The sequence below is a fragment of the Musca domestica genome, unplaced genomic scaffold (genome assembly GCF_030504385.1).
Source record: "Musca domestica strain aabys unplaced genomic scaffold, Musca_domestica.polishedcontigs.V.1.1 3, whole genome shotgun sequence".
Taxonomy (NCBI): Eukaryota; Metazoa; Arthropoda; class Insecta; order Diptera; family Muscidae; genus Musca; species Musca domestica.
In genome coordinates, this window is record NW_026712299.1 from 2,579,609 (window position 1) to 2,606,937 (window position 27,329).

The following is a 27,329-nucleotide window of genomic DNA, read 5'->3' on the forward strand; positions in this document are numbered from 1 at the left end:
TAAAGGCAACAACAACAGCACTATATACAGCAACATATTGAGCCGATTGCTGAAGAACGTAAGTGTGTTAGTGCCCTCAATGCTAACTCTTAAATACCTTTCGATGGAGCCAAATCATATGAACATCCTATGGGTTTTCCAACATTTATCGATTTATTGCTAATATTAAATTCCACAATACTGATTTACATACACAACCACGCATACACGCCCAAACACACACGCACACAAATGCGTATGCCCGTTTCTATATTACAACACTATGAATCTGTGTAATATCACTTAGGCGATTAAAGAATGCCTGTAATGTTGTAAACATGTCAAGAATATGTTACAGATTTACATAAAGTTTGGCAGAAAGGAGGGCGAATCAAGGAGAGCGAGAGAGAGAGGAGTCAGAGAGTGAGTGGGGGAAAGGTGGAGACCATGGAAAGGTAATTTTAATAATTAGGCCTAAACACGTGACTACGCACAGTGGTTGGTTTGTAACATGTCTATGTGAGTGTGTGTAACCATGTGAGAAGGGGTTTTGTTGTGGTATGGTGGCACGTATGATTGATAATTGTGATATACGCTTAAGTATACGCCACCATGTACTTAGCAGAGAGAGATAGAGTAATATTTCAATGAGGTATGTAAAAATAATAATAAATTAATATAAAATTAATAGTTAATATAAAATTAAAATAGTAAAATAGTATCAGTCGGTTTTGCCGACAGATGTATACCCCCAGCCTTAAGTTATGAACGTGCGTCAGGTAACAGAAATAGCGAACCGAAGTATTCCATTTTCACACTTCATCTAATACAGATCCAAGATCCATCCAAGTTTGAATAGAATCGGATGTTAATTTTGCGTTTTATGAAGCTCATAATATACTCAGAATTTTGACCTTTTGTGCGGGAGGTACCAGAAGGAGTGGACCGATATATCCCATCTTCACACCAGATCTTGAGTTAGTAGAAATAATGGGACGTGTGTAATATGAAGAGAACCGGATGTTTATTTTGGATTCTTTGCTCGTTTTGATTATTCAAAACTTAGGTCCATTATGTGGGAGGTACCAGAACGAATGGTCCGATCTCTACCATCTTGCGCTTATGAAAACATTGAGATGTGCCAAGACTGAATGGAATCGTCTTTAAGTGTTTTAAGAGCTTGATGAATATTCAAAATTTCGACCTTTTGTGGGCGAGATACTTGATGGAGTGGACCTATATTATCCCTTTTTGCACCTGACATAGAACTGTCGTAAATATCAGGATTTGCAAAGTTGGAACAAAATCGGATTATCGATTCTCTTTCTGCGGAGAGAAAATATATATATTTTTTTTTTGAAAATCTCGATCATTTGTGTGGAGGTACCAGAAGCAGTGGACCGATATATTCCATCTTAACATCAGACCTTGGGTTAATATAAATATTGGGATGTGCGAAATTTGAGGACAATCGGACTCTTACATCACATTTTATGAGTGTTGTAATTATTTAAAATGTTGACCCTTTGTGGGGGAGGTACTTGATTGAGTGGACCTATATTATCCATTTTCACACTTGACCTAGAACTGACGTAAATATTAAGATTTGCAAAGTTTGAGCAAAACCGGATTATCGTTTCTCTTTCTGTGCAAAAAATATATATTTGTAAAAATTTCGACCATTTGTGGGGTAGGTACCAGAAGGAATGGACCGATATATTCCATCTTAACATCAGACCTTGGGCTAACATAAATATTGGCATGTGTGAAGGCAATCGGGGTCTTACATCACATATTATGAGAGTTGTAATTATTCAAAATTTTGACCATTTGTGAAGGAGGTACTTGATGGAGTCCATTTTCACACTTGACCTAGTACTAACGCAAATATTAAGATTTGCAATGTTGCAGCAAAATCGGATAAAAGCTTCTCTTTCTGTGCAAAAAAAAATTTTTTTGAAAATTTCGACCTTTTGTCAGGGAGGTACCAGAAAGAGTAGACCGATATTGCCCATCTCAGAACTCGATCTAAGTTTGACAAAAATATTACGATGTACCAAGTTTGGACCAAATCGGATACTCCCTTTAAGAGTTATCGTGCGCACGCAGCCAGTCAGACAGACAAACAGACTTACAGACGGACGGACGGACATCGCTAGATCGACTCCAAATGTTCTGAAATGGATTTGGTTCAAAGAGACCTAGGGTCTAAATCGTTATTTCGACTAGGCACGTCATCAAATGATATATACCCTCTGTAGCCATATAGCTGAGGGTATAATAAGATTGATTGCCTCACTGAATCATCACCTCTAAAGCTAAACGAGTGAAGATTGAAATTTTACATTAGAGTCACTCTTGATGCGGATGGGTGATATAAGTTAAGATAGAAATTCGACCTATTTGAATCAAATGAACTTTTCCCTTGTCTATTTCCGTGGACTCCGATCGTTTGCATTAAAACGCTGCATATTAGTATAGCGCCCATATAACGTACCCCAGGAATATACGGTATTTTCATGATTCTTGCAACATTATTTACCTGAATTATTTCAAATTTCGTATATAAATTTCGGAACCATTACTACAGCCTATGACAAAAATTACTTATGCAGGATCACGTCTTCGTATATCCCCGTCTTCGTATAGCGGTTTTCATTCGAGCTGTATTTTTCGACAGATTTTTTTTTTTGGAAATTTTTCAAGTTTCCTTCAAATGGTGGGGGTATAAAAAGTTCGGCCGAACTTAACTGCTTTTTTAATTTTCATACTTCATCTAATACAGATAAGAATATTCTTGTGGGCAAAATTACAAGAAAATCGAATATTTATATCAAATTTTATGCGAAATCATAAATTCCATATTCATCTCAGGTTTCAAAAAAGTATTTGAAAATATTAAAAATTATGATCCTTTGTGGGTGAAGTACCAGAAGGGGTTCGCAGATACACATATATCATCTTCACAACAGTTCTTGTGTTAGCAAAAATGTTTGTATGTGGGACTTTGAAGAGAGTTGGATGTTTATTTCGCTTTCTTTGAGAGTTCTGATTTTCAAAATCTTGAACACGACCAGAAGAAATGGTCCGATCTGTACCATCGTTAGAACAGATCTTGCGTTGAAAGAAATATTGAAATGTAATAAGTCTGAATTATTTCGAATGTTAATTTCGCGTTTTATGAGCTTTGTGGATATTCAAAATGTTGATCCTTTGTGGGAGAGCTATCCGAAGGAGTCGGCCGATATATCCCATCTTCACAGCAGATATTTTGTTAGTAGAAAAAAATGGGATGTATGAAATGTGAAGAGAATCGAATGCTTATTTCCAATTTTTTAAAATTTTTGGTTATTTAAAATTTTGAAACTTTGTGGAGGAGGTACCAGAAAGAATGGTCCGATCTCAACCATCATTTTGACAGATCTTGTGTTGAAAGAAATATTGACATGTGTCAAGTCTGAATGGAATCGGATGTAAATTTCGCTTTATGGGGGAGGTATCGAAGGAGTAGACCGATATAGTCCATGTTCATACCAGATCTAGGGTTAATAAAAACATTGTGATGTGTGTTATAGGAACCTTACATCACATTTTATAAAATATAAAATTATTCAATATCTCTCTCTCCCTCTCTCTCTCTCTCTCTCTCTCTCTCTCTCTCTCTCTCTCTCTCTCTCTCTCTCTCTGTGCAGTAAAATATTTTTTTTTTTTTGTGAAATGTTGACTTTTTGTTGGAGAGGTACCAGAAGGAGTGGACCCATGTTGCCATACCCGAACTCGATCTAAGTTTGATAATAATAATACGATACCAAGTTTGAACCAAATCGGATGATCCCTTCGAGAGTTATCGTGCGCACCAGCCAGACTGACGCACTAACATCGCTAGATCGACTCCAAATGTCCTGAAACCTATTTGGTCAAAAGAGACCGTTATTACGATGAGGCACATTTTGGCCGTATTAACTGATATATATATACCCTCTGTAGCCATATGACTGAGGGTATAAAAACCCCTTTATCATTGGCCCTAAAAATATTCCTTAAAATTCTTTTAAAAATCCTTCTATTTTTCGAATAAAATACCTTTGAAATGCCAGGACTATTTATACCCTACAACACTATGTGTTGGGGGTATTATAAGTTTGATTGGGCCAAAAATTATGTAACACCTCGAAATACTGGTTTCCCACATAGGAAATCATATATGGATCTTCCTATCTCTCCAAGCTGAGTCGATCTAGCTACGTATGTCCGTCCGTCCGTCTGTCATGTTAATTTGTAATCACTCTACAGGTTGCAATTATGGACCGATCCTCACGAAATTGAAAGTGGAGGTGGGGTTAAGGCCAGAATAGAACCCTATGATCGCATAATATTTAGGGGTTAAAATGGACCAAAAACTGAAAAATTTCCTGATTTTGCAGTTGCTCTACAGGTCACAATTATGGACCAATCGAAGCGGAAGTTAGTATGGGGCTAGGCTATGCTAGGCTGGGCAGAAACCTTCCAATTTTGATGGTCATCGGGTAATATTTAGTGGGTGAAATACACCATAACATTTGCGTTAAATAAAAGTCAAATTTTCCATAAACCGCGAATATTTTTAATCTTGGCGAAATCACAAATAGACGAACAGGTCAATTCTGACCGTTACGTAGATGCCGATATTAAATATATCGGATATATAGAGCGAAATATATACAATGTATATATTCAAAGGAAGGGGATATTAGCTAGAGTGCTTATATCTCAAGAATAGCTGGACCGATTTTGACAACTTTTGTCAATTCAGAATGCCCTCTTGGCATAAAAATATAAAATCTAAAAAAAAATCGCATAAAAAGATGCCAATAATGATGTTAATATAGATTTTGTAGTATTTTTTGACATTTTTTTATTTTTTCATATTTTTTATCGCATGCGATTTTTATACCCTACAACACTATGTGTTGGGGTATTATAAGTTTGATTGGGCCAAAAATTATGTAACACCACGAAATATTGGTTTCCCACATAGGAAAGTAAATATGGATCATCCTAGCTCGCCGAGCTGAGTCGATCTAGCTATGTATGTCCGTCCGTCCGTCTGTCCGTCTGTCCATGTTAATTTGTAATCACTCTACAGGTCGCAATTATGGCCCGATCTTCACGAAATTTGGAATGGAGGTCGGGGTTGGGCCAGAATAGAACCCTATTTCTTTTTGAGATGATCGCCAAATGTTTAGGGGTTGAAATGGACCAAATACTGAAAAAATGTCGGATTTTGCAGTAGCTATACAGGTCGCAATTATAGACCAATCGACGCGGAATTTCGCATGTAGCTAGAGTTTAGGGCGGGGAAGAAGCCTACCAATTTGGGTGGTCATCGGATAATATTTAGCGGGTAAAATAGACCACATATTTTGTGTTGAAAAAATGAACATTTTTCATTAAACCGCGAATATTTTAAATCCCGGCGAAATCACAAAGCCATGGCAAGGTTACTTCTGACCTTTATATATCGGATATATAGCAAAATATGTGCGATATATATGTTTATCAAAGAAGATATGCTTGAAAAATCTCTTATATGTCGAGAACGGCTGAACTGATTTCGACAGTTCTCATTAATACAGAATGGCCTCTTGGCAGGAAAGAAAAAACGTCTAAAAAAATCGCATAAAAATATCTCTCTAAAGATGAAAATATTGATTTTGTAAAATGTTCTCATATTTTTTCAATTTTGTCATATTTTTGGCATATTTTCATTTTGAATTAAACATTTGGTAATATTTCTACAGCTAACAAACCTAAGTAGTTATGACATCAGAATATCATATACAGATCGCATTTATGGCCCGATCCTTACGAAATTTTGCATGGGGATAAGATGAGGGTCAGAGTAGAAGCCTACTCTTTTCGGAGATGATCGCCATATATTTAGGGGTTGAAATGGACCAAAAACTGCAAAATTGTCGGCAGGTCGTAATTATCGCCCGATCATCACGCACATTTGAAAGGGGGCTACCGGACATTGCAAAAGCCAAGCAGTTTTGGATGGCCATCCAAAAATATTCAATGTGTGAAATAGTTTGCCAACTTTTGCAGACAAAATACGAAAATGTCCATTCCAGAGGCTTTTTCGAGAATTCACAAATACAGGAAAGACGCACTTCTGACTATTTCGTTAACGAATATAGTCAAATGTCTGTATCTCATATAGATGCGTTTCAGTCAAAAACCAATAATAAATGTTAATCTTTTGCCACTTCTGAGAGATTATAGGTCTTTGGGAAATAATGGTTTCAGATCTAGGAAGACTATTTACTTGCAACATCTACCAATAAATTGGAAATGAGCAAATTAGTTTAAGTTGCTATTATTCGAAAATTAGAGAACGAAACCTGATGGTTTTTATTATAATTTGTCACAATATCTTGTGGAATTCTGTCGAGTATTTCGTCTATATAAGCTGTATGGTTTATTATAGTGTTGTAGGGTATTCAACGGTCGGCCCCGCTCGACTGTACCCTTTGCTTACTTGTTTTAATTGTGTATGTACATTTTGTAATATTTTTTCAACTTACAACATAGGTTGGGGTTATTATATGCAGATTGCAATTATCGTCCAATCCGAAAATTTTCACAAGGGTAGGGTTAGGCTCAGAAGGGCTAAGTCTATCGTTTTCATAGATGTCCGCAATATATTTAGTGGTTGAAATGACTTTTTTATGCTGATTCCGTTGACGAAAATAGCCAAATATCGTAGACAAGAAAATCATATAAACGAGTCTAAATTTGGAGATACAGAGGGGCCTCTTCCTTTTGGAAATGATCACAAAATATTTAGGGTTTCAAATGAACCAAAAACAGAAAAAAATTCCTGATTACACAATAGTAGCCAATCGACAGCCTGAGAAGAGAGTTAAGGATAGGGAAGAATACTAGCATTTTGGTTGACTATTGGATTATATATAGCTGTAAGACGGACCACAACAAATAACAGCACGACGGAGTGCGTAAATATTGGGCAAATGTCCCTGGTCAAAATGCTAATGGTAATATCTGGACAGTGTTCCGTGACATAATTTCAAAAGCGAAATCTTCCAAAATGGATTTGGACATAAAGGGGCTACTAACATATTGTTGTGTTGTAGGGTATCACATGGTCGACCCCGCACGACTATAGCCTTTGCTTACTTGTTTTATTTTAATTTTTTAAAAATATTATTTTGAAAATCCTTACTAATTCTCAGATATTCCTTTAAAAACTCCAATATTATGCTTCGATTGTCTTTAAAAATAGTCCTAAATTGTCATTGCTGTCCTGAAATTTCATAAAAATATTCATAAAAAATCCACGTTTATTGCACTGATAGTCCTTAAAAATGTTATTGAAAAAATTAACGTTTACAGTCTTTAAAGGAATTAATAAAAAAAATCCAAAATTATTCTCATGATCAGTTTAAAAAAAATATACGATTACGAAAAGTGCTTAGCTATAAACATTAGGATTCGTACTAAATGTACAATTATGTACCTTATTGAACTCAGATTTTTAGTACATAGCTGCATCTCATAAAAAAATATTCTGCGAAATTTAATTCCGAAAATTGTACTTTTTAGGGACTAAAACTGCACTAAATTGCGACAGAGTCAAGTCAAGTCTTAAATCGGCCATATGTGTAAATTCTTGTGAACAGGTGTAGAAATCGGAAAAGCTTAAAGTCCTGCAAAAACCATCTCTATTCACAGTGGAGTCTTTGTAGGTCCTTCTTTGGCGAACAACACTCTATAGCGTTCTTTTGTTAGATCCATTGATTCTATTGACCCTATTTCACATTCAGAAGACCCATTTTCTTCGATACAAAATCTTTTCCAAATTACTGTACATCATTTAAAATTCAAACACATCAGCTCTCGATAATGTTTACATCAAGTACCTGCAGCGCCAAAGTTAAAATAAAAACCTGGCAGTTGATTGCTGTGGTCCAAACTTTAGCCCAACCAAATATAATCAATGACTATCCACCGCACACACACCTTCACCCACACTCATTTCAAATATGTAAAGGTGTGCATAATCGATGATGGTAGCCTACCTAAAATACTCTCCCCAGAATATTTCCTTCAAAGTGAATATCTGCGGATCCATGGTGTGATGTAAGCTATTCTTGACTTACTTTATTATTCTCAACTTTAGAGATGCATATGTATTGGTGTGTGTGTGTGTATAGCTACGATATGTCGATGTGAATGTTTGTTGAATCGTGTAGTGTAGTATATTTCTATCGATACAATTCACGGAATACTTGATAGGTTAGTGATGCGTGGAAACCACGAACGGTATCGAAAGAACAAGCACACACACACACATGCACACATATGTATGTTTATACATTGGTGTGATTTAAAATGCTCACTCACACATATTATTTTAATTAAGATGGGGTGGAAATTTTGATTCTCACACGAAACACGAAACTTTTCACTTTGGGCTAGGTGTGGGCCAGGTATTTCGGGTTTTCAGTTAAGGCATGTACAGTGGGGTTTGTTTATGAGGAGCTAAGTTCAATCGATCAAAGTTACTTTTTTTTGGCAATGAAGACTAATTGCAATGTACATTAAAATATATACTTTGTAATTTATTTCATAGATAAATGAACACTCTTTGGAGACAGAATTTAGTCAAGAACTAGAATTAGTTATTTCTTCGAATACATCCTATTCGAAGAAATAACTAATTCTATTTTGCATATTTATCAATTGATATAGAATTCAAACATTCAAAACTACGGTATTATGGAATCCACTGTAAATATAAGCACCGATGTTATAAGGCATGCTACAGGGTGAGGTAAAAAACCTGCAACAAAGTCAAACGCCATAATTTTACAATTTTTTTTTTTTTTAAATTTTATTGAATGACGTATTTTGCTTTCATTCGGAAATAGCATCAAATTTTAGAATAAGTTTAGATTTGTTTGAATTGGTGACCTTTGGCTCGAATTACGGCCTTCAAACGGCCAATGAAACCGTCACACGCTGCCCGAATGTTGTTATGCGGTATTTCGGCCCATTCCTGGCGAAGTGCTTGCTTGAGGTAATCGACACTTTGGTATTTTTTTAGTGCCAACCTTGCTCTCCAAAATATTCCAGACACAATAGTCCAACGGATTGGTATCCGGAGATTTTTGTGGCCATTGTGCGCGGAAAATGAGGCGAGGAACCTCATTCTTGGGTGGCGGGTGCTGAGTTCTATTGGAACGTCCAATGTCTGCGGCCAAAATGTTTGCGTGCCCAAGGCTTTAATACACCCTTCAGAATATTTTCGCAATAAAATTTGGTATTTATTCTTATGGTCGATTAATACGAGCGGAGAGCGACCATCGGTTGTTATGGCGACCCACACCATCACCATGGCCGACAATTGAGTTATGGTGGCCAACCGAAGGTGTACATTTTCAGCTGACCTCTTTGGAAAGTAAACCCTATCATTATGTTTGTTTAAAAACTGTTGGACAATGAATGTTTTCTCATCGGAGAAAACCAAATTCGGCAGTTCACCACTTTCGGCCAAGCGAAGCAACTCTTTAGCTCTTTTTAGTCTACATTCGTTCTCTTGCGGTGAAAGTTCTTGCACTTTTTGGAATTTAAATGGCCTTATTTTTCTCAAAAGGTTGACCCCAAGCAGACCTTGGGTTAGTAAAATGTTTTACGAGTTACATTTTATACGAGTTATACTTACTTAAAGTTTTGACCCTTTTCGGGAGAGGTACAGGATGGAGTGGACCGATATTGGACAACTTAGTACTTTTATTACAATTATCGCGCACATTTCCAAAACCAAGCCCATATCTAAATCCCAGATACCAACAAAGAACTCAATTTCAAATTTGAGGATTCCATCTCTATTCCTTCACCCAATATCCAAATTAGTACCATTTAGTATTTTTCGTACAATTGTGATTCACATATCCGAGACCCCCTCCATATGTCAATTCCAGATAGCAACAGAGACCTCAAAATCCAATTTTGGAATACCGGCCATATCCCTTCACCCAACACCAAATATAGTAATACTTAGTACTTTTCGTAAAATTAGAATAAACATTTCCGAAACCACCTACATATCTCAATCGCAGATACCAACAGAGACCTCACTATCAAATTTCGGATTCCTGCAGCCAATACAAAATTTAGTACTATTTAGTATTTTCGTACAATTACCACACACACATTTCCAAATCTTAACGGCAGACGGCCAAAAGTGTCATCTATATCAAATTTCAGGATTTTAATTCCTTTCCTTCACACAAAACCAAGTTTGGAACTATTTAGTGTACTTTTCGAACAATTTTCGTAGACATTTCCAAAATCACCTTCACATATTCACCACAGACACCAGCAGTGACATCTATATCAAACTTCAGAAATTCATTTATTTTCCTTCACCCAATACAAAATTTAGTACCATTTAGTACTTTTTGTACACCCTTGCATAACCAACTGAGACCTCAATATTAAATTGAGGATTCCAGCTCAATATCTTCACTTAGTACCCATTTTCAGTTCTATTTAGTACTTTTCGTACAATTATGGTACACATTTCCAAAGGGACACATTTCAAACCACCGCCAAATCTCAACCACAGATATCATCAGATATCTAGATATAATTTTCTTTTCTGCTAACCCTTCACATTTCCAAAACCGCCCCCATATGTCCAGGCTACACATGAATAGTGACGCCCAATCGGTTCACCTAATACAAAGTTGTACCAAATACAGTACCATTTAATATTTTTCGTAAAATTGTAGTACACATTTCCGAAACCAGCTCCATATATCATGGTTAAACATGATTAGCGAAGTTTCACCCAGTACCAAATTGTACCAAACATAGTACTATTTAGTAATTTTCGTGAGCTTGAAGTACTCACCTCCAAAAACACCTTTTTATCACAACAACACAAACAACAGGGATCCCAATACCAAAATTTTGAAATTCCAGCATTATCCGTTCTCCGAAAACCAATCTTTTCCCAATCCACCTTCCTTCCTTGAAATCCCACCTTCATATATCAAAGTACTTTCTAACCTTGATTCTCGTACTAAATTTCAATTTTTTAGCTCTATCCGTTCACTTAATACCAAATATTACCATTTTAGAATCTTAGGACCAGTTTAGTACTTTTCATAGCCTTAAAGTTGGCATTACCGAAAAACCCTTTGGTACTTCTTTCCTGTAATCCACCAGTGGCTCTCATTTCATTTTCCATTTTTCCAATACAAATTATTTAATTATACCTCACACCACAAGGTGGTCAGGGTATTATGTCTTTGTGCATTTGTTTGTAACAGGCAAAAGGAAACGAGATAGACCCATAGTTCCTTTTGATGATCTGCATAGAATCACATTCTGAGTCGATTTATGCATGTCCGTCCGTCTGTCTGTCCATGTATTTTTGTAAACAAAGTACAGTTCGCATTTATTGTCCTATCCAGATGAAATTTTGCACAAATCATTTGCTGGGCCCAAGGACGACCCCTATTGAAATTGGAGATAATTGGTCAAAATTTAGATATAGCTCCCATATATATCTTCGTCCGATTTGTCTTTTATTGTGCACCAAACGTGTAATATCAGGCCGAATGGTATGGAATTTTGCACATACAACCAGATTAGGCCTGAAAATAAGTATGCCAAATTTTATCTAAATCGATTCGGATATAGCTATAGCTCCCATATATATTGTTCATCCGATTTTTTATTTTTGTCCTTCGCAGCTGTAATATGCACTCTGTAACAACAATATTTAGGGAAATATATCAAATACATCTCAAAAATACCTTTACTACATTTTATCGAGATCGGTTCAGATTTGGATATAGCTCCCATATATAACTTCGTCCGATTTGCCTTTTATTGTGCACCAAACGTCTAATATTTGCCCAAATAGGATGAAATTTGGCACTTACGACCGAATTGAGTGTAGAAGCTAGTATTTGGTAAAGATCGGTTCAGATATAGCTATAGCTCCCATATACACTGTTCATCCGATTTGTTATATTTGTTACCCACAGCCGTAATATGCACTCCGTAACAACGATATTCAGGGAAATATATCAAATACAGCTCAGAAATATCTTTGCCAAATTTTATTGAAATTGGTTCCGATTTGGATATAGCTCCCATATATATCTTTATCCGATTTTAAATTAATTGTAATGGACAATACAAGTCCGAATTTAAAAGATATAAATGCTTCGGCATGTCCTTTGAACTTTAAATTATAATTATAATCATAGGGTGTATGATTGAATTCGCCCATAAAAACTTTTAATTGTTATGCGGGGCTCTACTATATTAGCAAAGTGGTGTAGGGTATCATAAAGTCGGCCCGGCCGACTTTAGGACATTCTTTACTGGTTTCAATTAATTCTTTTTTTAAAAAAAGTCATGAATACAAACTTATTCTGGATTCAGAAATACTTTTAAAATAAGTATTCTTTAATTCATAAAATATTCTTTAAAGAATTCTGAATTAAGGAAATTAAAAAAAAATCTTTAAAAATTCCAAATTTTTTGGTCTGATGGTCCTTGAAAATATATGCTTTATAAACAAGTCTCTACAGACGTGACGGAGCGCCAAAGAGTCTATATAGACCAGCTGGAGAGCCAAAGAGTCTCTAAAGATGAGCTGGAGAGCCAAGGAGTTCTTTTTTCGTCCTTCAAAAAAGTCGACGGATTCAATAGTTTTCAAAACAATTTTTTTCATAAAATTTTTAAAGAAATATTTTTTAAGAGCTTCTTTTTCTGTTAGCTTTAAAAAAATATCTCGAAAAGAATCAATGTTGTTAGCTCTGATAGCACCTCAACAAATTCCTAAAATATATCTATTTTCATCTGAATCAACCAAAATATTTCCATTTTCCAATTTAATCTAAATCCATATGCAATTCCAGCACAGTCGAATTTAATTCCATGTGCTTTTACTTAAATCTTCAGGAAATTTGGAATATATTGATTTTATCCAGTCAACACACACACATCAGGATATCGATATGTGTGTTCGGCTACGTCGCATCTCTTAATAATAGACAGACAATCCGATAGACATACAGTCAAGCCTGCCTGATCAACGGTATGTCATTGTCATGTTTAACATTCAACTACAAGTTGCCATAGACAAGTAAATACAACAGCAGCAACAACAATGGCAACAACGGTAGCACCAACAGCTACAACACCATCAACAATAAAAACAAAAACAAACAAATTCGAAAAAGAAAAAAAAAACTATTGAAAGAGACTTACCTCAATGACACCACTATCAGGATGACGCATCACAAACGCCGATGGCACAACACCCGGTATTTCCTGTTGCGGTATGAACAGCAACGAATGATGGAATATCGCATTCAGGAGTAGACTCATGACCACAACTGGTTTGTATTTACCAAACTTATCGACGAGAAATCCTGGCAACAGAAAAACGAGAGAGAGAGAGAAAAAAAAAACACAAAAATGGCAACATTAATCCAAATGCAAAAACAAATGTAAGCCCTCTCCCTCCCCCCACCACCACAGCGGCCGGGAGGGATAAATGCTGGCAGTGTTGCGAGCATTGAATTGCAAAAGTGATTGGATGTAAATGGAGAGCAATGATAAAGCTACAAATTAAAATGTTTACAATTACATGGGAATTTAAAGGTTGAACATGTCCCACTTGACGATAGCGGCGATGTGCGTTTTCGTAATGTAATCCTAATGGAGCTGAAAAAGGTGGGCGAGGATTTTTTTGAGGTTTTTTGGATTATTTTCGCTGGAAGGATTATTTGTTTAAATCATTTTAGGCAAGGTTGCAGGGATGTGTAACTACATATTCAAAAAGCAAAATATTTATCTATAATTAATGGCCATAATATTTTAAAAATCCACGATAATAGTCCTTGAAAAAAATATGAAAATATATATCCTGGACTTAAACAGTCTTCTCATTATTTCTGAGAACACAGGTTCTTTGCAAAATTTTTTTTCTAAAAATTCGGGATTCAGGAAGTCAAAAAAAATATTCTTTAAAAAGTCCTTGATTCAAATAATCCTTAAAAATATTCGCTGAAAAATCTTGAAATCAGAGAGTCTTTAAAAAGTTTTTTTTTTTTTTCAAAAAAAATCCTGCATTCTAGAATTATTTTTTTAGAGAAATCATAAAAGTCCACATGTTTTAAAGAATTCATAAAAGTCCTATTGTTTTCATAGTTGTAAACAAATGTTTTTCTGAAGGTCCTTCAAAAATATTATTTATATACCGCTAAAGAGCCAGCAAATTTATATGGACGATCTAGAGGGCCTGGGAGTATGTATAGACTAGTTGGCTTCACAATATAGGCTTTATAGACGAGCTTGTGGGCCAGGGAGTCTTTATAGACGAGCTGGAAGGCCAGATAGTCTTTATAGACGAGCTGGTGGGCCAGGCAGTCTTTATAGACGATCTGGAGGGCCAGGGAGTCTTTATAGACGAGCTGGAGGGCCAGGGAGTCCCTATAGAGGAGCTGGAGGGCCAGGGAGTCCCTATAGACGAGTTGGTGCTCCAGGGAGGATCTATAGACGAGTTGGTGGGCCAGGGAATCTTTATAGACGAGCTGGTGGGCCAGGGAGTCTTTATAGACGAGCTGGTGGGCCAGGAAGTCTTTATAGACGAGCTGTATTCTTTGAAGGTCCTTGAAAAATATTCTTTAAAAAATCCACGATTACTGGATTGAAGGTCCTTGAAAAATATTCTTTAAAAAATCCACGATTACTGGATTGAAGGTCCTTGAAAAATATTCTTTAAAAATCCACGATTACTGGATTGAAGGTCCTTGAAAAATATTCTTTAAAAAATCCACGATTACTGGATTGAAGGTCCTTGAAAAATATTCTTTAAAAAATCCACGATTACTGGATTGAAGGTCCTTGAAAATATTCTTTAAAAAATCCACGATTACTGGATTGAAGGTCCTTGAAAAATATTCTTTAAAAAATCCACGATTACTGGATTGAAGGTCCTTGAAAAATATTCTTTAAAAAATCCACGATTACTGGATTGAAGGTCCTTGAAAAATATTCTTTAAAAAATCCACGATTACTGGATTGAAGGTCCTTGAAAAATATTCTTTAAAAATCCACGACTACTGGATTGAAGGTCCTTGAAAAATATTCTTTAAAAAATCCACGATTACTGGATTGAAGGTCCTTGAAAAATATTCTTTAAAAAATCCACGATTACTGGATTGAAGGTCCTTGAAAAATATTCTTTAAAAAATCCACGATTACTGGATTGAAGGTCCTTGAAAAATATTCTTTAAAAAATCCACGATTACTGGATTGAAGGTCCTTGAAAAATATTCTTTAAAAAATCCACGATTACTGGATTGAAGGTCCTTGAAAAATATTCTTTAAAAAATCCACGATTACTGGATTGAAGGTCCTTGAAAAATATTCTTTAAAAAATCCACGATTACTGGATTGAAGGTCCTTGAAAAATATTCTTTAAAAAATCCACGATTACTGGATTGAAGGTCCTTGAAAAATATTCTTTAAAAAATCCACGATTACTGGATTGAAGGTCCTTGAAAAATATTCTTTAAAAAATCCACGATTACTGGATTGAAGGTCCTTGAAAAATATTCTTTAAAAAATCCACGATTACTGGATTGAAGGTCCTTGAAAAATATTCTTTAAAAAATCCACGATTACTGGATTGAAGGTCCTTGAAAAATATTCTTTAAAAAATCCACGATTACTGGATTGAAGGTCCTTGAAAAATATTCTTTAAAAAATCCACGATTACTGGATTGAAGGTCCTTGAAAAATATTCTTTAAAAAATCCACGATTACTGGATTGAAGGTCCTTGAAAAATATTCTTTAAAAAATCCACGATTACTGGATTGAAGGTCCTTGAAAAATATTCTTTAAAAAATCCACGATTACTGGATTGAAGGTCCTTGAAAAATATTCTTTAAAAAATCCACGATTACTGGATTGAAGGTCCTTGAAAAATATTCTTTAAAAAATCCACGATTACTGAATTGAAGGTCCTTGAAAAATATTCTTTAAAAAATCCACGATTACTGGATTGAAGGTCCTTGAAAAATATTCTTTAAAAAATCCACGATTACTGGATTGAAGGTCCTTGAAAAATATTCTTTAAAAAATCCACGATTACTGGATTGAAGGTCCTTGAAAAATATTCTTTAAAAAATGCACGATTACTGGATTGAAGGTCCTTGAAAAATATTCTTTAAAAAATCCTCGATTACTGGATTGAAGGTCCTTGAAAAATATTCTTTAAAAAATCCACGATTACTGGATTGAAGGTCCTTGAAAAATATTCTTTAAAAAATCCACGATTACTGGATTGAAGGTCCTTGAAAAATATTCTTTAAAAAATCCACGATTACTGGATTGAAGGTCCTTGAAAAATATTCTTTAAAAAATCCACGATTACTGGATTGAAGGTCCTTGAAAAATATTCTTTAAAAAATCCACGATTACTGGATTGAAGGTCCTTGAAAAAATATTCTTTAAAAAATCCACGATTACTGGATTGAAGGTCCTTGAAAAATATTCTTTAAAAAATCCACGATTACTGGATTGAAGGTCCTTGAAAAATATTCTTTAAAAAATCCACGATTACTGGATTGAAGGTCCTTGAAAAATATTGTTTAAAAAATCCACGATGACTGGATTGAAGGTCCTTGAAAAATATTCTTTAAAAAATCCACGATTACTGGATTGAAGGTCCTTGAAAAATATTCTTTAAAAAATCCACGATTACTGGATTGAAGGTCCTTGAAAAATATTCTTTAAAAAATCCACGATTACTGGATTGAAGGTCCTTGAAAAATATTCTTTAAAAAATCCACGATTACTGGATTGAAGGTCCTTGAAAAATATTCTTTAAAAAATCCACGATTACTGGATTGAAGGTCCTTGAAAAATATTCTTTAAAAAATCCACGACTACTAGATTGAAGGTCCTTGAAAAATATTCTTTAAAAAATCCACGATTACTGGATTAAAGGTCCTTGAAAAATATTCTTTTTAAAAATTCACGACTACTGGATTGAAGGTCCTTGAAAAATATTTTTTTTAAAAAAATCCACGATTACTGGATTGAAGGTCCTTGAAAAATATTCTTTAAAAAATCCACGATTACTGGATTGAAGGTCCCTGAAAAATATTCTTTAAAAAATCCACGATTACTGGATTGAAGGTCCTTGAAAAATATTCTTTAAAAAATCCACGATTACTGGATTGAAGGTCCTTGAAAAATATTCTTTAAAAAATCCACGATTACTGGATTGAAGGTCCTTGAAAAATATTCTTTAAAAAATCCACGATTACTGGATTGAAGGTCCTTGAAAAATATTCTTTAAAAAATCCACGATTACTGGATTGAAGGTCCTTGAAAAATATTCTTTAAAAAATCCACGATTACTGGATTGAAGGTCCTTGAAAAATATTCTTTAAAAAATCCACGATTACTGGATTGAAGGTCCTTGAAAAATATTCTTTAAAAAATCCACGATTACTGGATTGAAGGTCCTTGAAAAATATTCTTTAAAAAATCCACGATTACTGGATTGAAGGTCCTTGAAAAATATTCTTTAAAAAATCCACGATTACTGGATTGAAGATCCTTGAAAAATATTCTTTAAAAAATCCACGATTACTGGATTGAAGGTCCTTGAAAAATATTCTTTAAAAAATCCACGACTACTGGATTAAAGGTCCTTGAAAAATATTATTTTTAAAAATTCACGACTACTGGACTGAAGGTCCTTGAAAAATATTTTTTTAAAAAAATCCATGTTTATTGGTATTTTGCTCCTTGAAAAATATTCTTTAAAAAATCCACGATTACTGGATTGAAGGTCCTTGAAAAATATTCTTTAAAAAATCCACGATTACTGGATTGAAGATCCTTGAAAAATATTCTTTAAAAAATCCACGATTACTGGATTGAAGGTCCTTGAAAAATATTCTTTAAAAAATCCACGATTACTGGATTGAAGGTCCTTGAAAAATATTCTTTAAAAAATCCACGATTACTGGATTGAAGGTCCTTGAAAAATATTCTTTAAAAAATCCACGATTACTGGATTGAAGATCCTTGAAAAATATTCTTTAAAAAATCCACGATTACTGGATTGAAGGTCCTTGAAAAATATTCTTTAAAAAATCCACGACTACTGGATTAAAGGTCCTTGAAAAATATTATTTTTAAAAATTCACGACTACTGGACTGAAGGTCCTTGAAAAATATTTTTTAAAAAAAATCCATGTTTATTGGTATTTTGGTCCTTGAAAAAAAAATATTCTTTAAAAATCCACGTTTATTAGTCTTTTGATCCTTGAAAAAATATTCTTAAAAATACAAGTTTACTAATTTTTTGGTCCTTGAAAAAATATTCTTTAAAAAATCCACGTTTATTGGGTTGAAGGACCTTGGAAAATATTCTTTAACAATCCACGTTTATTGGTGTTTTGGTCCTTGATAAAATATTCTTAAAAATCCACGTTTATTGGTCTTTGGTCCTTGAAAAAATATTCTTAAAAATCCACGTTTATTGGTCCTTTGGTTCTTGAAAAAATATTCTCAATAACACACGTTTATCGGTCTGATGGTCCTTGGAAAATGCTCTTAAAAAGCCAGTTTATTGGATCCTGAAAAATATCCCTCTAAATATTGAAATTCCATAAAACTCCTTGTCCATGCCTGAAGTTTATTTATGTAAATTATTCCAATCTCATTACTATTTCATTGAACTAATACTGTAATTTAAATAATTTCTTTTGACTAAAAACATTTTTCGAAATAGATCTTCTAAAATATTTATACAATTTCCAAATTAATACGAATTGTTAACCTGTATTCAACAAATAGTTTTACACAAATTCCCATGTCTCAGAGTAGCATACAACTAATTCTTTGCTTACATTTCTACATAGATATCCTACTTTATTTCGCACTCGAAATCTCATTATCTCACTTTCTGTCCCTCCTCCTCTCTCTCTTTATTCCTTCGACATTATTATTCACATTCCACATTTAATTTCACCAAATTTCCAATCAATTATTCATTTACCGCACACTCAAAATGACACCTGAGAACTCAGAACTTAATGCATTACAATTTAGCAGGCGTATGGTGAACTCCTTTAATTTGCTATGAAGTCGATATATTTTGCAAGTGTATTTGTGTTTCTGTGTGTGTGTGTATTTGGGAGCATAATTACTAATTGATTTATCAATTATTTACAAATGCATTTCCTTAATGCAAAATAGCAATTATTTGCATCTATTTGGGCTATACGATTTGAAATGTTGGTAATCAACAACACTTCTTCGATACAATCATAAAAGCCTAATGCCACTACGTATGCACACACATGCTGCAGATTACATGCGAACCCAACAACTACCTGGGCATAATGCATGAGTGAACGAACGAATGCAGGAATTAATGGTTAAAAGAGACTAATGATTAGTTTGGATTAAGTCGATACGAGGATATGGAGGGGAATTTTAGGGAAACAAAATTACAAAAAAACCCACATTTAATGGTAATGGAAAAAATCCAAACCAATGTCCTTGACAATAAATTATTTAAAAATCCAAGCCTATATCCTTGAATAATCCTTGCAAAATATTCTTTAAAAATCCACGACCATATCCTTGGATGGTTCTTGAAAAAATATACTTTAAAAATCCACGCCTATATCATTGGATGGTCGTTGAAAAAATATTCTTTAAAAATCCATGCCTCTATCATTGGATGGTCCTTAAAAATATTCTTTAAAAATCCACGCCTATATCATTGGATGGTCGTTGAAAAAATATTCTTTAAAAATCCACGCCTATATCCTTGGATTGTCCTTTAGAAAAAATCCACACCTATATCATTGGATGGTCCATAAAAATATTCTTTAAAAATACAGGCCTATATCCTTGGATTGTCCTTTAGAAAAAATCCACACCTATATCATTGGATGGTCCATAAAAAATATTCCTTAAAAGTCCAGGCCTATATCCTTGGATGGTCCTTAAAAAATATTCTTTAAAAATCCACGCCTCTATCATTGGATGGTCCTTAAAAAATATTCTTTAAAAATCCACGCCTATATCCTTTGATGGTCCTTGAAAAAATATTCTTTAAAAATCTACTCATATATCCTTGGATGGTCCTTAAAAAAATATTCTTTAAAAATCTACTCATATATCCTTGGATGGTCCTTAAAAAATATTCTTTAAAAATCCACGCCTATATCCTTTGATGGTCCTTGAAAAAATATTCTTTAAAAATCTACTCATATATCCTTGGATGGTCCTTAAAAAAATATTCTTTAAAAATCTACTCATATATCCTTGGATGGTCCTTAAAAAATATTCTTTAAAAATCCACGTCTATATCCTTAGATGGTCCTTGAAAAAATATTCTTTAAAAATACACGCCTATATCCTGGGATGGTCCTTAAAAAAATATTCTTTAAAAATTCACGCCTATGTCCTTGGATGGTCGTTGAAGAAATATTTCTTGAAAAAATATTCTTTAAAAATCCACGCCTATATCCTTGGATGGTCCTTAAAAAAATATTCCTTAAAAATTCACGCCTATGTCCTTGGATGGTCGTTGAAGAAATATTCTTTAAAATCCACGCCTATATCCTTGGATGGTCTTTAAAAAAATATTCTTTAAAAATCCACGCCTATATCCTTGGATGGTCCTTAAAAAAATATTCTTTAAAAATCCACGCCTATATCCTTGGATAGTCCTTAAAAAAATATTCTTTAAAATCCACGCCTATATCCTTGGATGGTGCTTAAAAAAATATTCTTTAAAAATTCACGCCTATATACTTGAATGGTCGTTGAAGAAATATTTCTTGAAAAAATATTCTTTAAAAATCCACGTCTATATCATTGGATGGTCCATAAAAAATATTCCTTAAAAGTCCAGGCCTATATCCTTGGATGGTCCTTCAAAAATATTCTTTAAAAATCCACGCCTCTATCATTGGATGGTCCTTAAAAAATATTCTTTAAAAATCCACGCCTATATCCTTTGATGGTCCTTGAAAAAATATTCTTTAAAAATCTACTCATATATCCTTGGATGGTACTTAAAAAAATATTCTTTAAAAATCTACTCATATATCCTTGGATGGTCCTTAAAAAAATATTCTTTAAAAATCTACTCATATATCCTTGGATGGTCCTTAAAAAAATATTCTTTAAAAATCTACTCATATATCCTTGGATGGTCCTTAAAAAAATATTCTTTAAAAATCCACGTCTATATCCTTAGATGGTCCTTGAAAAAATATTCTTTAAAAATACACGCGTATATCCTTGGATGGTCCTTAAAAAAATATTCTTTAAAAATTCACGCCTATGTCCTTGGATGGTCGTTGAAGAAATATTTCTTGAAAAAATATTCTTTAAAAATCCACGCCTATATCCTTGGATGGTCCTTAAAAAATATTCCTTAAAAATTCACGCCTATGTCCTTGGATGGTCGTTGAAGAAATATTCTTTAAAATCCACGCCTATATCCTTGGATGGTCTTTAAAAAATATTCTTTAAAAATCCACGCCTATATCCTTGGATGGTCCTTAAAAAAATATTCTTTAAAAATCCACGCCTATATCCTTGGATGGTCCTTAAAAAAATATTCTTTAAAATCCACGCCTATATCCTTGGATGGTCCTTAAAAAAATATTCTTTAAAAATTCACGCCTATATACTTGAATGGTCGTTGAAGAAATATTTCTTGAAAAAATATTCTTTAAAAATCCACGTCTATATCGTTTGATGGTCCTTGAAAAAATATCCTTAGATGGTCGTTGAAAAAATATTCTTTAAAAATCCACGCCTATATCCTTGGATGGTCGTTGAAGAAATATTTCTTGAAACAATATTCTTTAAAAATCACGTTTATATCCTTTGATGGTGCTTGAAAACATATTCTTTGAAAATCCACACCTATATCCTTAGATGGTCGTTGAAAAAATATTCTTTGAAAATCCTCGCCTATATCCTTAGATGGTCGTTGAAAAAATATTCTTTAAAAATCCACGCCTATATCCTTTGATGGTCCTTGAAAACATATTCTTTGAAAATCCACTCCTATATCCTTAGATGGTCGTTGAAAAAATATTCTTTAAAAATCCACGCCTATATCCTTGGATGGTCGTTGAAAAAATATTCTTTGAAAATCCACGCCTATATCCTTGGATGGTCGTTGAAAAAATATTCTTTAAAAATCCACGCCTATATCCTTTGATGGTCCTTGAAAACATATTCTTTTAAAATCCACGCCTATATCCTTGGATGGTCCTTGAAAAAATATTTTTTAAAAATTCACGATGATCCTTGAACGAATATTCCTTAAAAATCTTCTGAAGGCAGAAGAGCTTTTAAAACAGAAGAGCTTTTAAAGGTCTGCAGAAGAGCTTTTAAAGGTCTGCTGTAGCCTTTTTTCCTAGGTCCTTCAGAAATTTCCCCTAAATCTTCCCACACCCTCGTATCCATCTATCGCATTTGTTCAATATTTGCAATATTTAATCGCCACAATAGCAATGTGGATGATAATGATCATCATCATCGGCATAATGACGATTCAAGTATTGCATTTTAAGATTATAAGTACGAAATATTGATTGCAATGAACGAATGACTGACTGGCTGGCTGAGTGACTGCCAGCCTGCCTAGCTGACTGCCATGCCGACTGGCTACTGAATGTTTAATTGTATGTGAGAGCACGCAATCACTTAAATGTTAACATTTATGTGTTTTTAAGCCTTTGCTATCACTTTGCACACGTACTCACACATACAGACATTTTCCAGAAAACCATTGTTGCCGATAAATTCTCAACGGAAAATGGCAAGTTTATTGGTTGTAGAATTTTAATTAAAACGATTTTAATGAATTCCAAGATTATTTTTCATGATAAATGGGATTTTGAGGCTACTAACGCAGATGGACACTCATACACATACAGACATTGGAGTTGAGTTTTTGGAAATTATTAAATGAGGATATTGAATGTTATCATGTCATATGTTTGCATTTAGAGATTAGGGATTGATTGGAATTGTGGTGAGAAATATGTAATTTCTTCGAAGGATATTTGAGAGCAACATTTAATGGAAGAATATTTTATACTCAGAAGTGTTGTTATCCTTTAAAAAAATTAAGTGTATGGCATTCTTCGATTCTGTGCAAGGTGGAATATTGCTTCGGAAACCTCTTGGTACCGGATAATTCTTTTGTAGGTTATTCGACTCAAATTTGCATAAAAAGATTTTTAATTTGGGGTGGGTTTATTGGTATACAAAGAAAAATTGTTCTTAATAAAATGTGACTATAGATATCAGGATACACCAAAACTTAACTCGAATAGTTTTCCAAATTTAAAAATGGACGGTATATACCCACAATTGTTGTCAGAACAATAATTGCCGATTTATGTTTTTCTTTTTGTTTTGTTTTTCAATTATATTATTAAATAATTGTAAATTTAAAAAAATTCACGGATGGGTCTTAAAAAAATATTCCCTTAAAATTTCCGCATATGTCCTTGGATGGTTCTTACAAAAATATTTTTAAGAATCCACGCCTATATTCATGGATGGTTCTTGAAAAAATATTCTTTAACAATCCATGCCTATATCCTGGATGGTTTTTAAAAAAATACTCTTTAAAAATCCATGCCTATATCCTGGATGGTTTTTGAAAAAATATTCTTTAAAAATCCACGCCTTCACCCTTAAAAATATCCTTGAAAATCTTTGAAATGGTTTTTGCAAAAATATTTTTAAAAATCCACGCATACACCCTTAAAAATATCCTTGAATAGTATTTTTAAAAATCCACGCATATGTCCTTGGATGGTTCTTGAAAAATATTCTTTAAAAATCCACGCATATGTCCTTGATGGTCCTTGAAAAAATTATTTTGAAAAATCCACGCCTATATCCTTAAATGGTTCTTGAAAAAATATTATCTATAAATCCACGCCTATGTCCTTGAATGGTTCTTGAAAAAATATTTTTTAAAAATCTACGCCTATGTCCTTAGATGGTTCTTGAAAAACGTTCTCTGTATATAGTCTATATGCCTTAAAAATATCCTTAAAAACATATTCTAAAAATTCATGCCTATATCCCTTAAAAATATCATGAAAAATGTTCTTGAAGAATCAATCGTGGAATTAAAAAACATATTTTTAATTCTGATCATGGGAATAATCTTTGATTTTGGATAATAACTTTGAGGACTGCAATCTTTAATTTTTCCAATAATATTTTCAAGGACTATCAGTGCAATGAACGTGGATTTTTTAAAGAATATTTTTATGCAATTTCAGGACAGCAATGGTACACGTTTAAAGACTATTTTTAAGGACAACCCGAGCAATAGTAGTGGAGTTGTTAAACGAATATCTGAGAATAAGTCGTGATTTTCTAAAGAATAGTTTTAAAGAATTAGAAGAGAAGTAGTCATAGATTTCTAAGGAATATTTTTAAAGAATTAGAGGAGACGTACTGGTGAATTTTTAAAGCGTATTTTTAAAGGATATTTTGTGAAGCATTATCAGAGCAATAGTCGCGGCATTTAAAAGAATATTTTATTCGATAAATAGAAGTCGTGGATTTTAGAAAGAATTTTAAGGAATATTTTTAGGGACAATGACAGTGGGTTTTTCATACCCTCAGCCATATGGCTAGATGGGGTATATATAATTTGATACGGCAAAAATGTGCCTTACCGAAATAACGGTTTTAGACCCTAGGCCTCTTTGTACCACATCCTTGTCAGGACATTTGTCGATCTAGTGGCGTCCATCTCTCTGTCCGTATGGCTGGCTGGCACGCACGATAACTCTCGAAAGGAATATCCGATTTGCCCCAAACTTGGTACATCGTAATATTATTATCAAATTGTGATCGAGTTCGGAGATAGGTAATATCGGTCAACTCCTTCTACTACATCCCCCACAAAAGGTTGAACATTTGAAATATATATATATATATATATATATTTTCTGCACAGAGATTGGAAGGATAATCCGATTTTGCTCCATCTTTGCAAATACTAATATCTGCATCAGTGCTAGGTTAGGTGCGAAAATAGACAATACCGACTCCCTCTATACAGTACTGTTCCCACAAAGGGTCAACATTTTGAATAATAATAACTCTTAATGTGATGTAAGTGTCCTATTGTCTTCAATTTTCACCATAGTTTTATTAACCTAAGGTCTGGTCTGAACATGGTAGTCATTGGACCACTCCTTCTGGTACATCCCCTACAAAAGGTCATAGTTTTGAATATCCAAAACGATTATAAAATCCGAAGCAAGCCTCCTGTTCTCTGCATATTTAACACGAAATTGACATCCGATTCCATTCAAACTTGCCACATCTCAATATTTTCATCAACACACGATTTGCTATCAAGACGGTAGAGATCGCACCATTTCTTCTGGTACCTCCCCCACAAAGGGTTCAAGATTTTGAAAAACATCACACTCAAAGAACGCGAATTAAGCATCCATTTCTCTTCAAATTTCACACACACAAACATTTTTGAAAACACAAGATCTGTTGTGAAGATCATATACATCTGCGAACCCCTTCTCTCAACCAGAAACCTAAGATGAATATGTAATTTATAATTTCGCATGAAATTGTATATAAATGTTAGATTTTCTTGTAATTTTGCCCATGCCCATTTTTATTTGTATAAGATGAGATATGAAAACGGAATACTTCGCTCGACTATATCTGGTACCTCACCACATTTTAAAATTTTCTAAAAATTGTCTCATATCTCATATAAGGTGAAGGAAGTAGACAATATAGTCTAAACCTGGCACGTCGCAATATTTATATCATATTTATTTAGGTCCGATACGAAATGGCCACTATTAGCCCTTTCCGTCAGAACCTACTCCATAGAGGGTCAACAGTTTGAATTATCATAACAGAATATATAAATATAATATATATATTATTAAATATATAAATAATCAAACATTAGCTGAGGGTATTCATCTGTCGGCAAAGCCGACTGATACTTTCTAACTTATTTTGTACCTATAATTATATAAAGTTTCAAAACGCTCATATATACGCCTTGTATTTTTGGCTCTACTTCATTTAAAAAATCAAAAGTGACTCATTAAAATCACGGATTCAAGCCCTAAGTCTGCTTTGATTTTTCCAGATATTTAGATTCAAACCGTCTATATTAGTACAATTTTATCCCAGTGAAATTCTGGTTACCTCTCTCTCCCCATCATTCCCTAAAACTCGCCCTCTCCTATTAACTTTTTCACTTGTCTGAGTGTTATTTTTAGATTTCTGTTTTTTAATAAAGATATTTTTACTGTTGTTGTTGTTGTTTTTCTTGCCTCTTCTGTTTTTTTTTTTTTTTTGTTGTGTTTCCATTATGAATAATAAATCAAATAGAAAATATGTTTTGAAATGAATGGCAAGTTGGTAAAGACTGTCCTTACATTCTTGTGTCCATTTATCTGACAAGATTTCTGTTATCTTGACTGACGGACTAACTGACTGGCTGGTTGGCTGGCTGGCTGGCTAGCTGTTTGGCTGGGTGACTGACTGACTCCATTGGATGGACCATTTGGTTTTATGGAGGGTGCGACCGTGTAATTGTGTGTATATGTATTTATGTGGGTGTGTGCATTTGTGTGGGAGTGTTTTTTTGTATTTTTTTTTTTTTTTTTGCTTTTATTTCACATCTGTCATATTTCGTGTTTACCTGTCAGTTATGTGAGTTCTTCTGCTCTTGTGGTTGTTGTTTTTTTTACTCTTGTATGTTTTGTTCTGTTCTGTTATTTTTCTATTTAGTAGTACTTTTTATACCCTCCACCATAGTATGGAGGGTATATTAAGTTTGTCATCTAGTTTGTAACACCTCGAAATATATATTTTAGACTCCACAAAGTATATATATTTTAGATCAGCATAAAATTCTATTTCGATTTAGCGATGTCCGTTCATCTGTCCGTCTATCCGTCGGTTGAAATCACTCTAGCTTCCGAACGAATTGAAGTAAATTGATAAAATTTTACTCAAATGTATATTATGTCTGCAGGTCTTATGGTATTGAAAATGGGCCATGTAGGTCCACGTTGTGGTATAGCCCCCATATAACGGTACCTCCAAATATTCGGCATTTTGATGATTTTATCGACATTGTTCACCGGATTTGTTCGAAATTTGGTATTTTAAGTTCGTAATGGATACTTCAGCCTACGAAGAAAATTGTCTGTGCAGGTCCAGG

At 33.9% G+C, this 27,329-nt stretch overlaps 1 protein-coding gene across 2 annotated transcripts in view; it reads right to left on the bottom strand.

Moving 5' to 3' along the window:
- Nucleotides 1-27,329, bottom strand: part of LOC101900156 (uncharacterized) — a 213,319-nt gene that overhangs the window by 144,917 nt on the left and 41,073 nt on the right. For both annotated transcript variants that reach the window (XM_059124593.1, XM_059124594.1), the window contains exon 3: nucleotides 13,279-13,442. In XM_059124593.1, coding sequence (XP_058980576.1) covers nucleotides 13,279-13,442 — 164 coding nt within the window. The remainder of the gene's footprint in view (nucleotides 1-13,278; nucleotides 13,443-27,329) is intronic.